Source organism: Vicugna pacos, chromosome 29, assembly GCF_048564905.1.
Source record: "Vicugna pacos chromosome 29, VicPac4, whole genome shotgun sequence".
In the NCBI taxonomy this organism is placed as follows: Eukaryota; Metazoa; Chordata; class Mammalia; order Artiodactyla; family Camelidae; genus Vicugna; species Vicugna pacos.
The window spans coordinates 17,539,284-17,558,561 of NC_133015.1; the positions used below are offsets into that span (position 1 = coordinate 17,539,284).

The following is a 19,278-nucleotide window of genomic DNA, read 5'->3' on the forward strand; positions in this document are numbered from 1 at the left end:
GATTTGCCACATATCATTGTGACTGGAAACTAGCCCTATGTGGGAAACATTGGCTAGAACCCCTCCAGGAATTTAATTCCACCATCTGATTCTGATTCTAATTCATGTCCTGTTCTCACTGTAACCACTCTTTTACCAGCTCTCTGGGAAAGCTGGGAGTAGAAGTAAAAAGTTCTATGTGAGAAAGAAAAATGAGATCTAATGAGGTCTGAGAGAGAAAGAAAAGAAGAGCTTTGTGATTTGCAGGTTGCTATTCAAAAACAGGATTCATGTTTTGCTTAGAGTCCTCAGGAAGGACATGTAGTAGCTCAGATTATCCAGATGTGGGGCTTTTTATCTCATTGTTCCCTTCAAATGGAAAGTGGTACTCATTTGTTAAGTACAGAGTTCTGAGCACTTGCTGGTCACTGGGCTGTTACTATTGGTATCTTAATGGTTCTTGTTGGGTAAGACAGTTTATGTATGTAAGAAGTCACATTACCTTTCTTTGTCTATGTTATCAACATATACAGACTCGTGTAAAACCATCTTACACTTCTTAAACACTTGACTCTTCACAGTTCTTTCACCTTAACTATTTCACCTGGCCTTGCAGCAATTTGGAAGGTGGACAGAGCAGGTATGAAAACGGAGTCAGAGGGAGATTAGCCATTTTATTCTTGTCTCGCTTGGTCCCAGGGCTAGTTTGTGAGAGCTTAAATTAGAACCAGGTTCTTAATTCTCAAACCAGGGCTCTTTCTATTTGATTATGTTGATTAAAGAAAGATTCCAGAAACTCAAGAGTTAGGGCAGAGTTTTAATGCTGTCACACTGTCAGAGCTGTAACACCAATTCTCACTTACAATGTATATTTAGCCTTAATTAACTTGGTGGTGGGGAAGAATAAGAAACAAAGAGAAAAGGAAATGGCATTTCATGCAATATTATATAAAAACATAAGATCTTGAAAAATGCGATATTACATAAAGAACTAAGGAAGACCTGAAAAAAAACAAATGCAAATAGTAAGCAGCAGTTTCTACCACGTAATGAATATAAGAATCAAACAAGTAAATGCAGAGATGACCTCCAAGCATAAATGTTTAACATTCGCAGAGCTTAGCATTTTCTGGTCAGTGTTATTAATCTCACTGAAAATGGGGTGAGTGATATGCCTTTAAATTTGATTTTAGGCTATAGAATCGAGAATTCTATCCTTTACCTCATGTGTTTCTTTTTCTTAGTCTGACTAAGCCTTTTTTAAAAAAATTATTTTTACTTAAGAATGTTTAACACATTGTTTGGGGCTGGTTTGGGTGATTTTCTGGATCATTTATAATGATCATTTATAATTTATAATATATATATATATATATATATAAGTTTTGTTTTTGTTTTTGTTCCTATGCCAATCTAAAGTATACAAAAAACTTCTTTCTTCCTGGTTTTCTTTGTCAGTTTTCAGTGAATGACTGTGTTTAACCTTTGAAAAATATACTTTAAAATAATGTGACTTATCTTTTTTACCTAATAATTTCTTCCTGCTTCTTGAACTCTTTCTGTAGCCATGTTGAATATGAGCAGGAAAAATCTCCACACACACAAAAATTTCTCTTAAATTCTCATCTGTGTTTTACTGATGATTTGTAATGGCAGATATGAACACTGCATTTAGTTAAATAATAGATGAAAAATGGCTTCTGTTTTGGAATACTACTTTAGTCTATAAGGAATGAGGTCTGGCTCAGATAAAGGGCAGGTTCAAAAGCCTGTCCAATACCACTGTCTTACCTCATGCAATGAGCATAAAACAACTCTTCAGGCCTTTATTCATCAAAATGGAATGTGTTTCTGTTAGGAATTCTACTGAAAGAGTGAATCTGCATACTGAGAAAATTATGTAGCAATCATCTTTCCTTAACCTAAAAATAAAATACAAACGTGGAAAAGTTCACAGTATTTCATGTCCCCTACCCTCCCCCATCAAGACCACCTGGAGACATGGCTGAACCAAGAGGAGATATTGTGGACCCTCAGTGGGCTCAATATTAAGAGTCTGTACAATAACTTCGAGGTCCTTCTCTGATTAGCTGTGTTTTCTCATTTGCATTTGTAGGCTGGAGAACAACTGGAAAGTCCATATCTAAAAATAAACAAAGCAAACCAATAAACACCCTCTAATGTTACATTTCCTCAGTGAGGCGAGTGGTAGATATTTGTGTTGAAATGATGATTGGCAAATCAATTTAATTCCTAAGATATTGAGATCCTACCCTTTAAAGGACTTCAAAAGGGAGGATACACTGTCTTTACTCTTCATTTAAATTCTGTCAGTTATAGAATTATAAAACCAAATCTCTAAACCCATCTTTCACCTTGAGGCAGTTGCTGAACCTGGTAAACTTGAGCCTTAGTTTTCACCATCTTGTGGGGATGAAGACTGGGCCACCACATGTCATAAAGACTATTGTGTATATCTATATGAAAAATACCTCCCAGAGCTGTGCAGGACAATTGCATATATAGCCCTGGTTGGAAGAGAAGTCAAAACTCTGCATGCCAAGAAGAGAAGCCTTAAGGAAACCAATCCTGTGACACCTTGATCTTTGACTTCTAACCTCCAGAATTCTAAGAGAGTAAATTTCTGGTTTTCAAGTCACCCAGTTTGTAGTGCTTTGTTACAGCAGCCCTGAAATACTAATAACAGACAACAAATTAACTTTACTTAGTGATCAGACATGGAACAGTGAACCTAACAAATGTAAAATGTACTGTTTTGAAGCAATGTGGAACATTTGTAAAATTGATTAAGTTTTAGTCTATAAAGCAAGCCTGAAGACATTTCAAAGTGTTATTTTATGCTGTCCGCATTCTCTAATCACAGTGCAGTTCAGTTAGATATGAATAAAAATAAAGAACCTGAAAACCCCCACAGGTTTACAAATTAAGACACATATAGGCCTAACTTACAGATTAAAGAAAAAAGTCATAATGGCAATTAGAAACATTTAGAACTCAGATTATTAGAACATATATATGTATATGTGTGTATATGAAGCCAAACTGGTACTTATTGGAAAATTTATAGCCTTAATAACTTGGTATCAGAAAAGAAAAAGGGCTGAAAATTGAGCAGTATATAAATTAAGTTAGAAAATTAACAGCAGAGTAAATTAAGACAAATAATAAAGAACAGAAATTAATTAAGTAGGAAGAATATACAAGAGAATCAGTAAAACCAAACTTTGAGAAGAATAAAAATTTCAAATACCGGTGACAATGGCTAAAAAAGCAGAAATAACCAATATAAGGGATGGAAAATGGGACAATAATGCAGATACTGTAGTGCATGGAAGGTAGTAAGAGGAAATTTTGAAGAACTAATTTTATTACTAAAGAAGAAAGGAAACCTAAATGACCTATAAACATTAAATATATTGAATCAATAATTTAAAATTTATACTAAAAGACATTAGCCCAGAAAGTTTTACAAAATTATGTAGAAAGAAATAAATCCAGTAATATACAAACTCTTCAAGAAGAGTTTAAAAAGGAACACTTCCTAATTTATTTCATTAGGCATACTCTTGATATAGAACCCATAAGGAATATTTGAGAAAGGAAAATTATAGGCCAATATGACTCATTAAAATAGAAACATCTAAAACAAAATATTAGCAAACCCATTTCATCAAAAAGTAAATTATTTGATACATTGTGACAACATTGGGCTTATTTCAGGATTGTAAGATTGTTTTAACATTAACCAATTCATACAGTTCTTCACATGAACAATTTAAAGGAGAAAAATCATGACCATCTCAATTGATGAAGAAAAAGTATTTGTTCTACCAAATTAGTAATAGAAGACAACTTTCTTAACCTGATCAAAAAGCTACAGTGAACTTCATAATCATGATGCAATCTTGAAAGCATCTTCTCTTCAACATTTTACTGGCAGTGTCAACAAACAAAGAGAGGCAGGGAATAGGATAAAAAATGATAAGGGAAGGGAAAGAAAAATCAAAACTATCACTATTCACAAATGATATAAAACTGATATATAGAAACCCTAAAGAATTTATAGATAAATAGAAATAGAGAGTTTAGCTAATTTCTTGGATTTGAAGTCATTTTTTAAAAGTTCATTTATGTATACCAAAAAACCAAGTAGAAAACTAATACATAATAATTTATTTATAATTATATGAAAATGGATAATGTATTTGGAATAAACGTAACCAAAGATATATAAAATATATCTTTACTGAAAACCAATGAAGGAAACCTAAATAAATGGAGATGTATACAGTGTCACATGTTAGAGGACTCACATTCTTAAAGATGTCAATTCTTCCTAATTTATCTGCAGAGGCACTGCAATTCTAATCTAGATCCCAAATATTTTGTTTAAACAAATTTTGTGAAGAACTTGACAAAGCTTATTCTAAAATTTGGAAAAATTATGGAAAAGCAAAATAATTTCCACAAAATTATGGGAAAGCAAAAGCAAAATAATATGTGAGGCTCTCCTAAAGAACAAATTAGGATGACTTGCTTAGACAGCATTATGAATTGTTATAAATGGACCTAGTGTTGCATACAGATAGACAGGATAACCAGTGGATCAGAACAGAAAGCCTAGAAACTGTTCCATATATATATTAAAATTTAATGTATGTCAAAACCAAGACTAGAAATCAGTGTACTGAGACAATTTGTTTTCTATATGGAAAAAAAATGAAATTGGAACCCTACATCATATCACTTGCAAAAATCAGTCCCAGGTTATTAAACATGTAAATGTGAAAAGCAAAATCAAACTTTGAGAAGACTATATGGGAGAACACCTTTATATCCTTGAGATAGGGAAAGATTTCTTAGTCAAAACAAAAAAATCACTAACCATAAAGGCAAAGATTGACATTTTGACTACATTAAAGTTAAGAATTTTTATGAGACATTTTTATGAAAATTAAGAATCTTATCAAGAGACACCATAAAGTGTCAAATGCTAAGTCACAAACTGGGAAAATATATTTTAAACAAACATAATCAATACCCAAATATTAAAAAACAAACAGAAAGAGAAAAGCAGGTGATATAATAAAAACCCAAATGACCAGTAAGATTATGAAAAGATATTCAACTTTACTAGTAATCAAGAAGATAAAAATTAGAACCACCATGGTTTACCATATCCCATCCACCAGCTTGCCACACATTTACAGTCTGGTGATGTCAAGCATTGGCAAGGATGTGAAGCAAGAGGAACTCTCATTAGCTAACGGAACTTAGTGCAACAATTTGGGAAACAACTTGGTGGTATCTCATCACTTGTAGATGCATACCTTTTGACTAAGATATTCCACTCTTATGTATATACCCAGAAAACTAGCACTCATTCACCAGGAGACATTCATAGTAAGAACATTCATAACAGTGCTGTTTGTAATGGCAAAAAGTGGAAACTACCCAAATAGCCATTAGCAGTAGAATGGGTAAATAAATTATGGGATGTTCTCACACAAGAGTATTATACAACAGTGAAAATAAATGAAAGACAATCACAATACAAATGAATTCCAGAAATGTGATGCTGAGTTTAAAAAAGGAAGTTGAAGGATAATTGTTGAGTATAAGTCTGTTCATTTAAAGCTCAAAAATGCAAAAGCAAGCATTACTAGGAATATAAATATATATAGTTATAGTACTAAAAAGAATAGTGAGAAAATGATTATACACTACAGTAGTCAAGATGTGGGTGGAAACAACCAAAGTGTTCATCAACAGGTGAATAGATGCAGAAAATGTAGTGTATGTGTACAATGAAATATTGTTCAGCCATAAAAAGAAGGAAATCCTGCCATTTGTGACAACGTGGCTGGACTTTGAGTGCATTAGGCTAAGTGAAGTAAGTCAGACAAAGACAAATACTGTATTAGCTCACTTATATGTGAATCTGAAAAAACAAAGGCAAAAACAACTCACATTCATAGCAAAAGAGTTCAGATTTTTGGTTACCAGAGGCAGAGAGTGGGGGGACAAGGAATTGGATGAATGTGGTTAAAAGGTACAAACTTCCAGTCATAGGATAAATAAGTACTGGGGACATAATATACAATATGATGATTATAGATAACACTGCTGTATGGTGTATTTAAAAGTTACTAAAAGAGTAAATCCTGAAAGTTCTCATCACAGGGGAAAAAACATTTTTTCCTTTTTTTTATGCTTGTATGAGATGATAGATGTTAACTAAACTTATTGTGGTGATCATTTCACAGTATATGTAAGTCAAGTCATTTTGCCGTACACTTTAAACTTACACAGTGCTGTATGTCAATTAAATATCTCAGTAAAACTGAAAGAAAAGAAGGAAAATGATTACAAATGATTTAAGATAGAAATTACCTCAAAATTGGGAACAGCAAGCAAAGAACTTAAAGGTAATGGTAGTAGTCAAGTCATAGTGTTTGTCTTTATTTAATAAAGAAAAACAATAACAGATAAAGTAATTAAGTGAATTACCCCCAAACCTCAACCAGTAACCAAAACAATTGGGGCTGACTCCAAAGCCCTTCTCTGTCTTAGCCACTAGCAGTGTACTGCTACTGAGGTGGCTGGCATAAAAGGCTTTTAATCAACTTTCCCATTTCCCCACACTCTGTGAATACCGATGCTTTGATTAGTCCTGTGGTTCCCTCCACTCCCTGCCATGGTGAATTTGTAGGGAACAAAAAACCTCCTCCTTTTCTGAAGAAAGGGCACGTAGTTTCTTTTTGTAGTCAAATCTTGGTGTACCCCTCTCCTCTACTATATGTATTTTTAATTGAGGTGAGATTCATGTAACATAAAATTAACCTTTTTAAAGTGAACAATTTATAAACAATGTACTAAATGTACAACTCACTACCTCAATCTGGTTGCAAAACATTTCCCCAAAAGGAGATCCAGTACCCACTGGGCAGTTTCTCCCTGTTCTTCCTTCCCCTCAAGGCCTGACAACCAACGAACGATATGCTTTCTGCCTCTATGAATCTACCTGTTCTGGATATTTCATGGAAATGAAATCATACAGTATTTGTCCTTTTGTGTCTGGCTTCTTTCACTTAGCATAATGTTTCCAGGCTCCTCCACACTGTAGGTGTCAGGACTTCATTCCTTTTATAGCTGAATAATATTTCACCTCTCCTCTTCCTTTTTGCACTTTTGCTCTGTTGAGAGAAACTCCTGGGTTTTCCTCAACTCCCTTGCCCCCCTGCCTAGTTAAATCCTACTGCTCTTGCTCTTGTCTAGCAAACCATCCAGGGTTCCAGCTGCGTTCCATCTACCATATTTCGCTTTGATGGTATGAGTCCTTGTGTGAGTATATCCCAGTTTGGGGTTATTTGCAGATATGATCTCTGTACAACTTCTGCCTCGTTCAATTTCTTAATAACACTATTCAGTAGAACAGCCTAATGTGTCTATACCTGCCTTGCCTGGCATCTAGAACACCATTTTCCATGTTATCCTCAGGATATTGGGAAATACTGTGCCAAATGCTGTGCTATCAAGGTTCCTCCCTTCTGGAGGAATTTCCATAGTCTCCTACCCCTTAACTCCTCCTCATTCTTTGAGTTTTCAGCTCTAAAATTTTTCTTCCTCTGGGAGGCTGTCCTCACCTACATCCAGGTCAGGCCTCCCTAGTGTTCCTAGCACCGCCCTTATGCTTCTCCTTTGGCAGACTTATACCTGAAAATTAACTAGCTCATTGTATGGTTATTTGTTTGATACTTGTCTTCCCATCTTCTCTGCCAGACTATAAGGTCCGAGACAGCAGGGACCATGTCTTTCTTTTCTCTAGCCCCTAGCATAGTCTCAGGAAAATATTAAGTGATCAGTAAATGTTTGCTGTTAAAAGACTATCTTGATAAACCTTGTTCACTGAACCTTGGCAGGCAAAAATCAAAGAAACTTTGGGTCCGTTTTGAGCTACTTTTGGGGTAGCATTCTGAGCTGATTCACTGGTCCTGCTCTCCTGGCCCAGGGTCTTGATGATGCTTACTCGATATTTTCATATAAAGCAGCAGCAAAGGGCTCTGGATTGATTTCAAGAATTGTTTTCCATTAATTATTTTTAGAAATCAGTTCCTTTTTATTTGAGGGGTTTGGGTAGGAAGAAGATTGAGTGGGGGTTGGTGAAAAGAGGAAGGATGAATTTAATCTCTTCCTTGGTGCCTTTTTTTCTGGGCAGTAAAGTGTTATGAATGCTGAACAGCAAATGTAATAAATGTTTCAATATCTTGGTTGAGAGCGAGTCTAATTACAAGCCATATGGCCTCTTCAGCTCAGTGGCTGTGAGTTTATTTGGGTTTCATCCAGGTGAGTAGCAAGAAGAGTTAAGCAATCAACAGATTTTTCTATGCATTGAATTTCACATTTTTGGATCCAAGGTCAATGCTGTAAAATCTTCTCTCTTAGATACTTTATTCCCTCTCCTTCAAAAAAAATGAAGAAATCATGACTCCATAAGAAATTTTGAGGGTTTAACTGGGAGTTTTCAGTTCACTGCTTTCAGCTTTGAAGAAATTGAATTTATTTGTTGTATTTTTGGCTTGCTTTACCAGAGTGTTCAGAGGTAACAGGCTCCTATTTATGCTCTTGCTTTTGAAACTTATTTCTCTGTCTCCCTTACACCCCCCCCCCAGAGAATGGGGTTCTATCTCAAGATGGTCTCTAAAGCCCTTTTTGGCTGGTAGATCTGACTTCATCGTGGCCTTCATCCAACAGAGGAGTATAGGGTCTAAATGAGCTTGTTTTAAATGTAACACTCAAGATTTCACAAAGTGGAACTTCTAATTTGTGAACATTTGAAAGGAAGTGTATCCATTGTCTTTACTTTCAACTTTCAAATTTTCCAAGACAAAAAAATGGGATGGGCTCTCCTCCCAAGACACTGCTTCTCTTCTGTTTGCTCCTGATTGATTCATAAGAGTAACAGAATTCCCCTGTGTTCCTGGAATCCTTCTGGAATTATATTTTTATTTTGAGAATGAGATGGGAATCAGTTTATAAGTTCTAAAGTTACCAGTGAATATTGAAGATACAAGTGTTTTGAACTTCCCCCCTTTATTTATTAAGGATAGAAGCTTGATCATACACTTTCACATAGTTGAAAGAGACACAGTAATCCAAGCAAATCTCTCCTCTCTACTAGCAAATCCCACCCTGTACCACTACTTGTAAACAGAGACTGGGACCCTGTTACTGCATCAAAAGGAATCTTAGGCTTTAGCTAGTGTCAAGGAGTAGGCAAGTTTGAAATATGCACTTAATAAAAAATATCCAGGAAGAGTCATAAGCTTTAGATAGAAAACTAGGATTATTAAATTATCTAAAGTCAGGTGAAAAACATTTCTATTGTTCTTTATGTCAAAGAAAATGGTTTGATATTTCAAATTTGGATTTTCATGTATTAAGAAATATCTACAGTGTCCCACAACATGTCCTTAAAAGTGAAATTTGAGGTGTTTCGTCACTGAGTTCAAATCAGAAATCTTTCTCTAATTAGCTCTTGTTCTTTCTCTTCTTTTTTAGTCTACATTTTCAGCATAAGGAGAAAATAAAGTATTGAGTAGCTGTAACTTTCATTCCACAGAGAGGATCATCTCATATTAGTTTTGTTATACTATGTATCTTGGAATTTATGGAAAGTCAGAGAGAATAATATAAAAAAGAAATGCTAACCACAATTCTTTAAAAATCAATACTCATATATTTAAAGCTAAATTTCCAACTGTAATCTTTATATACAGGCCAAATCTCTAAGCACAGTATAATTTGTAGCATAGCATTTAGGTGGGTAATTAATATAGAACCCTTGCTTCACCCACTCCTTCCCACCCCACTCTGTCATTTCAGTTAGCTTCCCTCATCCCTAAAAGCAGAGTATTATTCTGTAGAAGCATTTTGTCCTATTCCTTAGCAGTAAATATCAAGTTTAAAATCCAGATTTATAGCTCATACAAAGAAATACTGTAACTGTACTGACTACATAATTTGCAAAATCCAGTGCAACATGAAAATGTGGTATAACTTATTAATAAGCCAAGAATTTCAGGATGGCAACAGCAGAGCAAGAAACTGAGTCTTGGGAATCCTACCCAGTGCAATAAGGCAAGATCAAGAAATAAAATGCATACAGATTGGAATGGAAGAAATAAGACTGTCTTTATATGCAGATGACATGATTGTCTCTCACATACAAACTAATATGTGAGCTTAACGAGAACACAGGATACAAAGTCAACATACAAAAATAATCGTAAATACTTTCAATGAATAACTGGAAACCAAAATTAAAACCCAATGCCATTTACAGTAGCTCCCCTCAAAATGATATACTTAGGTATCTTTCTGACAAAACATGTACCATCTCTGTATACTAGAAAGTACAAAATTCTCATAAAGGAAATCAAATGAGACCTAAATAAGTGGAGATATATATACCATGTTAGTGAATTGGAAGATTCAAAATAGTAATGATATCAATTCTTCCCAAACTTATCTACAGACTTAATGCCATTCCAATGTTAAAAAATCAGCAGTATTTTTCTATAGATTCAGACAACCTTATACTAAAATTTATATAGAAAGGCAAAGAAACTAGAATAGCCAAAATAATTTTGAAAAAGAGTAAATTTGAAGAAATCACATTAGCTGACCAAGTCTTACTTAAAAGCTATGGTAAGCAAGACATTGTGTTATTGGTGAAGGGATAGGCACATAGATCAATAAAATAAAATAGAGTCCATAAATAGACCAGTAGAAATATGGCCAGTTAATTTTTTGACAAAGGTGCTAAGATATTTCAATGGAAAAAGGATTAATCTTTGCAACAAATGATGTTGGAACAATTAAACTCTATATGAAAAAAAAGAAAAAAAGAAAGTCTCAACCAAAATCTTACTACATCTTATACAAAAATGAGTATAGATCTAAGTGTTAAATATAAAACTATAAAACTTTTAGAAAACATTGGAGAAAATCTTCCTGATACAGGATTAGGCTAAGAGTTCTTTAATTTGATATCAAAGGCATGATCCATTAAAAAAATTGATAAATTTTGCATCAAAAATTTTACTCTGCAAAGAAGCAACAAAAAATAATACGTAGATATGATAACATTTTTGTAAAATAAAACCCCATACATATTTATACAAAAATTTTAAAAATGCTGTTGTTTTTTCAGAGATGGTGCCAGTAGATTGATATATCTTACTTTTGACTCTATACCCTCCTTTGGTGGTTGAATTTTTATGAGTATCTCTTATTTTCATACAAATTCCCAAACCTCCTACCATTGGCAGCTTTCAAATGAAATTGGTCAGCAGTCTGCTGGAAAAGATGTAGGGAGGTGAGAGTTGACTCCTTGGATTCCTTCCTACTTTAAAATCCTAAGGATTTTATGATTAGACCCAACATAAGATAATTAAAAATCCCCTAAATGAGAAAATCTTTGCCATATTTTATTCACTTTCATAATCACTGAAATAAAATACTCAAAGCCCCAGTGTCTTATCAGTGCCTTCTAGTGGGCTCAAATCTTAATGTTTGCTGTTTATCATTTGTCATGAGTACTGTGATGTTTGAGTGACTAGTAGCCCCTTTCAAATGTGTTTTCTTAAACAACTTTGAGTACCCTTTTGTAGAACAGAAGAGACCACAGTTCATTAATTGGATCACAGTTCAGGAAGCAGTATTCACCTGGAATCTGCTTTTTCACCTTTACCAAGCCTTGACTTGCATTAATTTTACCTGTAGACTACATTGTCTCTGAATTAGTATAGTAAAAATTTGAAACTAACTAATGCACCTAACTACAAGTAAGGCATAAATTCTCAGAACGAAATGTTAGACTGAAGTGCAGCGGTGGAATTACTGCACAGATGATTAAATTTAAGCTTCAGATGTCTTTACCCGCATAGTTCTTTCTAAGGACCTGTTGTGTTTACAGCTTTGTAGAGTTGCAAAAGATATTTTAACCACAACCAAACACTATATCTGTCCACTTTGACTTTTCCTCCATCATGCTTTTCTTCTTGATGAGTGTTTACAGAGAAGCTAGGGACATTTTGAGGATTCTGTAAAGGAAAACAGAATTGGGGATAGGTTTCGTTCGCGTTTAGTGGAGTATGTTTTTGTGGTTTGCAGCAACTCTGTGTATAATTACTGCTAGCCATACTGGCATAGGAATAGCTTTAGAGATAACTCCTATAGCTCACTATCCCAATTTAATTGCTTAGGGAACATGAAGATCCATGCCAGACATGGTGTCACACATTATGAATGTGTCCAGTGGGCTCTGATCCTGGAAGTATTGGGTGATGGAGAGGCAACATGATTTGAAATGTGCAGTCAAAAAGTGGTCTGTGGAAAAATTCTTCCAAATTTTGCATCTTATATATGAAATAAACTAGATAGGAGTTTTTGTAAATTTGACAATAATCCCTAAAAATTTAGGCAACATTGTCAATAATGAGTTGTAAAACTGAAACTTTTCTAATCTGCCAATAATAAAAAACAAATTTTGATCAACCATTCTAGAGAAAAGACAACTGTATTTCTATTATTCCTAGGGAAAATGACTTTATGAAATTATTATTAAATGGAAAGTCAATCAAAGAATATGCATCCAGAAAATATAGGGGGAAACTATTATAGATGTATGCCAGGCAGTTAATTAAATTAATGCTGTTTTTCTAGATTTTGTGATATTTAAGATATTTGTCAGTTTTTAAGCTTTGCAATATTTTGTGATTTCTTTTTTCGTTCTGAATATTCACTTTCAGATCTAATTCTGTATTTGTAATTTTATATTCTTTTTCTTAAAAAGGACTGCCCAAATTGTATAAATTTCAGGCCCTACAAAACCTGGATTAACTCTACATAGATGCTTTTAAATATTTAGAAATAGAACAAAGCTTTTCCTTTTGGTTAAGACTAATAGTAGCACAGTCAAATGGGATCATAATTTACTTAGTCTGGAATTTGACCTCTATAATGAAATTGGTATCTCTGGGGTGTCAGAACTGAGAACAGTGAGAGGCACATAGATTTATCACCAGCCACTCTACAGGAAGGAAACCTGGGTAGAATTTGGCAATGAGTATGAATTTGTTCCAGATAAGAAATTTTCTGCAAAGAAGGTCTGCTGAAATGACCTGGGGAGCTTTTATCTAATTTAAAAAAAGAAAGATTTTGAGGCTTTTCAGAGAAGTGTGAAACACTGGGTTTGGGATATCTAGGTTCAATTCACCTAGTTTTGGTTTCCACACTACAAAGGAAAGTTAAGATAAGGTTGACACAGTGGATGACCATGACTCTCATCTCATTGTGCTTTGTATCTTCTGTCAGTGACTGAACTGGATTGATGGTTGTTCTGGGAGATCCTGTGAACAATGGGGCCAGCTGACACAATCTAATGAGAGTTTGTCTCCCTCACAGAACAGATGCACTGGGCTCATCATTCTTACACAAGTTATGCCAGGGTCACTGGCTCTTTCCTGAAGAGGAGTTTACACATATGTATCTTTGTTTAACCCATTAACAAGTAATGTAGCTTGCTTATTACTCTTTTTGATTTGTATGCCCTCGTTAAAAGGTTTGTCCTTTTATATCCCAAATAAAGCAAAAGAAAGTTGCAATTGTATTTCACCATAGGCCCACAATTTGGCTCCAGGGGCAATAATAAAAAATGATAGAGGCAAACCCCCTGTTTGCCAGATTGGCCAGCCAGTGGGTCCCCAAAGGAAGGGGTCACAGGTTGCAGGAAAATCCCTTCTGTCCTCTCTGATCTTCCAATTCTAGAAGGGTCTGAGACTAAATGTGATTTACATGGTTGAAGACTCCTTCCTTTAAGCTGGAGTCAGGGTGGGTAATAACTGGATGTTACTTAGCATCACATTTGATAGGGAATAAAAACTATGTGGGAGCCTTAAAAAGTCTTTACTCTGTCTGATGTCATGTAATTTCTGTTTCATTGTGATCAAAGGATTCAGAGTATAGTCCATAGAAGTGCGCCATGCCGAATTTCAGCAGTTCTGACAACTGTGGGTCACTGAATTATCAAGTAATTCTCTGATTTGGCTGTCCAGGCTTCTTTGTGACTTAGTGATAAAGTCTGTTATCTGGAATAATGATGCATTCTGCAGGAGAAAATGACAGGAGGATTATGGCTGCAAGACAGAGAGGATGATAGCAGGTTTCACTCGTTTATTTAATCAAAGGCATTTCCCAGAGAATTTGAAGTATTCCTGGTGATGTGAATTCTGTGAGATTTTATCTTTACATTTTTTTCTTTATCATTTTTGGGTAGAATGAGCTTGAAGAATTAAGTAATATACATGACCAGGCATAGACAAACATGTGGATGTGGTTTAGCAAAGCAAAGAGTCCCATTTATATAGGACAATATTCTTGATGCTGGTTTGAGGCTAGCTCTGAATGTGTGGATTTGGAAGGAAGCTGCATTTCCAGGTTGAAAAAAGACTAACCTCTCCCAGTTTTACCCAAAATTCATTATCAAGTAATCAAAAAGAAGAAAAGTCAAGGGTTGTTGATTTTTCTTAATTTCCATTTCCTTCTATGTGAATAGAGATCCTAAAGTAACAGGGTGAAATGCTTTGCCTGGGAGAAGTTTTCTACCTTGGTTCCCCTACTCCTGGGCACTCCCACCCAAACCTCTCTGAACCCGGAGCTTACTCTCTTGTATTAAGACTTTGAATTGTACTGGCTTGGCTTTGCTATCAGCATATTTCATGACTTCTTTCTATCTAGTGTGAGGTTCTGCTTTCCTCTGTAGCTAGTAAAGGTAACTGTCCTTTCATCTCCTCCAAGAGAGATACCAAAGGTGAAAGTCTGTGGTTGTTGTATGTCTCTCACTTTAGTGATAGCCATCACCATGGGACCTGGTGCTTGTCCAGGCCTATGAAGGGACACCCACTACTCTACTCTCATCTTACTCCACCTTTTTCCATGTCGGTTTTGATCTGCTCCTCAAGATCCTCTGGAGACACATAGAAGTCCTCTTCTGGCATTGATGATTTAGGCCGGCATCGTCCACAGCAGCAGTTGCAACAGCAGCACAGACAGCAGCAAAAATAGCAGCCGGTCAAGAGGCCAATGATGACAAACAGAGTCTAGGGGAAACAGAGGCAAAGCGAAACAGAGGTGAGGTGTAGCGGGGTGCAGGAGATCCCAGAAATCAAGTATGTACCCATGGACCTCCAGAGACCTGAAGACACCACAGTTCACCTCACAGATCACATGTTTCACCCTCATCCTTATTCCAGGAAGGACTCTTTTTAGTTTCCCTGGAGACAAATTCCTCATAAAGTTTTGCCTAAAAAGTTAAGCCAGGAGCAAGTGACTTGCAGTCAGAGTAACGAAGTACGACATTTTCTTCTTTATCCTTAAGCCATGGCGATCATTACTAAGAGTAGAGCAAACAAAAACAACAAACTGACAAACATAACCTGTACAGGTCAAATGAGCTAACCAAGAGCACTGAATCATTCTCACCGGAGAGGCTATTGAGAGCTCCTCCTACCACCCCACATTCCTCTTGGTCACCAAGTGCTGCAGTCTCTCTCCTCAAGATCCCTTGCTCTGTCCGCCTCGTCTCTATCCTGATTGGGCTTTAAAGCAGATCCCCTCATCCCTGCTCTGGACACTTCAGTAGCGTCCTTTTTCCCTGCCTTCCACTCCATGTTTGAAATTATCCCAAAGATCCTCTCTCTGATGTCTTTCCTGATCCCTGCCTTCCCAGGACAATTACTCTCTCCTTTGTTCCCCAGCTACACTCCATACAAATGTCCACCATCGTCTTCTTTTGTTGACACTTTAAGACATTGATCAGTTTATAATCCTGTCTCTATTAGACTCTGAGCCTCTTGACACTAGAATTATATGTTAGTCATCCTTCTGTCCCTCCTTTACTTATGAATATAGTACCTGGCACATGGTAGACATTTAGTAAGTACCTACTGAATTAATTAATGTATAAAGTGATTAGTAATAAACAAATGATTTGTTCCTCTTAGTGAACAGCACTAGGATTTCCCCACAGGCATGTATAACGTCTGCTCATGAAGTTTGCCATAGCTAAAAATTAAAAGAAACTTTCCCAACCCAATTTGAAGTGAAAACAAGCTCATTTTTGTTAATTGAGAAAAATAAGTTTATGATTTCATTAAAAATCTGTTATTTGAAATAGAAAGGAAGTGATTTATGCATCTTTGAATCATAATGCAGATTTTATCTAATAGAGGGAGCAAAGAGGATAAAGATTAGTGTGTGTGAATGCAGTTCTTCATTCTTAAGGTAGAAATCTTCAAACTTGAGGTAGAAATCTTCATCACTGATGAAACTTACTTGCCCCATCCCCACTTCCTAGCCCAGGATTCCATCTATCTGACTGTAGCTTCAGTTCTAGGGTGGAGTCTGTGGGTGGCGTGGAGTGAGGCAGGTTTAGTCACACCCTCACACCTAGACTATTTTTGCTAGGGATTCTGTATATTTTCATAGATACATAAGTTTTTTTAATTATTCTGAAAACTGCAAAAAGCCTTCCTCCTCACCGACTGCCTCCAAGACCCTCCTGTGCTGCATTCCTGAGCCATTGCCCCAACAAGCTCCTCCTTTCTTTACCTACTTTTGTTTTTGCTACTCCATTCCCATATTTTTTCTCTTCTCTAAAAATTTCCTTTAATTCATATACTATTTTGTTTTCAATTATTCCACCTATAGACTGTCTATTACAGGAATAACCTTTCCTTACCCTTGTAGTGCTTAGCGCAGTACAAGGCACAAGTAGGTATCTATTATTTTTAAACCATATATTTTTGAATTGGTACACTAATTCGTATATGCAATGCATGCTTAATACATGATCACTGTGTGCCAGGCCACTCTGATGGGCACTGTGCAATTAGGCTTTGGCATAAGCAGAAAGGGAAGGTAGACTTTTTTGTAGCCTTATTTTTAAAGACCCACATCAAGAATTATTTTATATATCTCTTACACCACTGAATAGCTTCTGCTTGTCTATATTAATCTTGATCAATTTTGTCAACTTCCTGGGCAAGGAAACCTATTCTCATTTTTATGCAGGTATATCCCAACATGCAATCAGGTGCTAGTGTGTAAATTACCTAGAACTCCAGATGTACTTTCCCATAGAAACAGTTTCATACCTGGAGGTTAGGTTCCCAAGCAAGCCCACAAAAACTCATATTGTTATATGAGTATGAACATTTAATCCATCATCATAAATGACATTGGCAGTATGTACACTTTCATTCCAAGTTCCAAATCCTCTTGGCAGAACTTGTCTCTCTCCCAAGTCTTCAACAGTAAAGAAAGGGAGTTTTAGTGGGAATCCCAGTTATCCCCAAGAAAAGGAATTCTGAGGACTGCAGAAGGCAAACAAGGCTTTTGGTGGCAGACTCTCCATGTTTATGTACAAAACATATTCTCTCTTCTCCTGCATACATAAAACTCATCAATTTAGCAAGATTTATTTTAATGGAAGAAAGTAGCAGTCAGGGTACTACTGGACATGACACCTGTCTCTTTAGGTATCTGCAGTTTTTGAAAGTATTAATTACAACACCTGTGAATGTGAATTCATATGATTTCACAAAATGTGCGAACTGTCCAAAAAATATGCTGATAGGCTGTATGTATGATTCATATGTAAATATACTTTTATCAGAAGATAAGGATAGTAAAACTCACAAATAAATATAAACTATCACCAAACATACATATACTAGGGATTCCTAGGGAACTACACAAAATTTACTGTCAAAAGTCAATTCTGATTGCACTAAGTCCTTAAAAATGTTGCCCTTTTTTGACCAGATATCTTTGTTCTCCATCTTCCTCTTTCTCTCCAACTCAGTTTCCTCCACTACTTACTTAATTCTCACCTTTCCCCTCTCATTTCCTTCTCCACTACTTCACAGCTGGCTCCATGTGAACCTATGACATAATTACCACACATTCTCCTGAGAATTGTGTTTGCTGATGTAGCCTATGCTATAGATAGGAGAAAGTACATGGCTAAAATTGTCCTATAATAATTTTAAACATTTGTCACACTAATAAGTTATTTTTGGTTTTCAGCAATGAGTCAGTTCTTAATTAGTCATTATGGGTGTAGGGAGGGCAGTCAGAATTAACCTGAAGCTTCAAATTCAAATTTAATTAATGTCTAGAAGTATTTTAAGTCATGCTGTGTTTTATAATTATTTGATGAGCTAAAGCAAAAATGATCCTTAAGTCGCCTTTGGTCAAAGCGATATCTCTTTTTATTTACAAGAGTTTAGTAATATAGTAAGGTTAGCCTTTCTTTGAGATAGAATCTAAAAGAGTGAATAATACCATGATCTTCCAGGAAATTGTTTTCAAGGGAGAAAAATAACTTCAGTTCACCTTTGCCCACCAGCTTGACAGCATGAAGTAGGTATTAACATTTTCATCTCCAAATTGCTCAGCCACGTAGAGTCCTAGTGATCCGTATTTGTCGTATATGTTTCTCTTTGACATGTCTGTAAGTATTGTGTGGGCGTTGTTGATTTCTTTAAACTTTTCAGCGGCCCCTGGATCATTTGGATTCTTGTCTGGATGGTGTTTCAAGGCCAATTTTCTTTTAAAATTAAAAAAGTAAGGAAAAGTGTTATTTGATAAGAATTACAATGACATTTTAGAAGGGCATTATTCATTTGTACATCCTTTATACATTCATTTGAACATCCATTAAACTAGTTTCACGATAATGTTGATTTAACTAAGCAACTTTTCATTAAATGCTGTCTCTTGTTTCTAATGTGTAGACATAATAGTATTGCTTCTCCCCTCGCATCCTCAGAGGAATTCTCAATAGCTGCATTTGCTTTCAGCAAATATGGGAAGTTTATTTTCACCTGGAAGCTCATCAGTAGCCCACCTCAACATCCAGAGGCCTTTAAGAGTTCTAGCAACAGGACCAGTTTACAGCAAAATTCCATTTAGAAGTGGAAGAATTTTCCACAGTTAACAAAACTTCACACACATATTCTAATAATTAAACTCAACTGTCAAAAAAAAAAGGATCTCTGATTTATACACCCTTGAATCAACATTATGAACCTTTCACAAATCCTTCACAAATCCTAACTCCCTTTTGTTTTTATGAACAAATATTGTGACTTACCTTGTATTCAAATATGCATTTGACCTCTTTGCAAATAAGTCTTCATACTCCAAATA

At 35.6% G+C, this 19,278-nt stretch overlaps 1 protein-coding gene across 6 annotated transcripts in view; it reads right to left on the bottom strand.

The window, feature by feature from the left end:
* Positions 1-1,791: 1,791 nt before the first annotated feature.
* Positions 1,792-19,278, bottom strand: part of DNAJC5B (DnaJ heat shock protein family (Hsp40) member C5 beta) — a 72,186-nt gene continuing 54,699 nt past the window's right edge. For 5 of the 6 annotated variants that reach the window (XM_006204691.3, XM_072951890.1, XM_072951893.1 and 2 more), the window contains 3 exons: positions 18,463-18,676; positions 14,993-15,164; positions 1,792-2,122 (listed from right to left, as the gene is read on the bottom strand). In XM_006204691.3, coding sequence (XP_006204753.1) covers positions 2,028-2,122; positions 14,993-15,164; positions 18,463-18,676 — 481 coding nt within the window. In that variant the 3' untranslated portion in view covers positions 1,792-2,027. Of the gene's footprint in view, positions 2,123-13,952; positions 14,172-14,992; positions 15,165-18,462; positions 18,677-19,278 lie in introns of those variants that run through there. The other variant, XM_072951894.1, reaches the window with a different exon arrangement.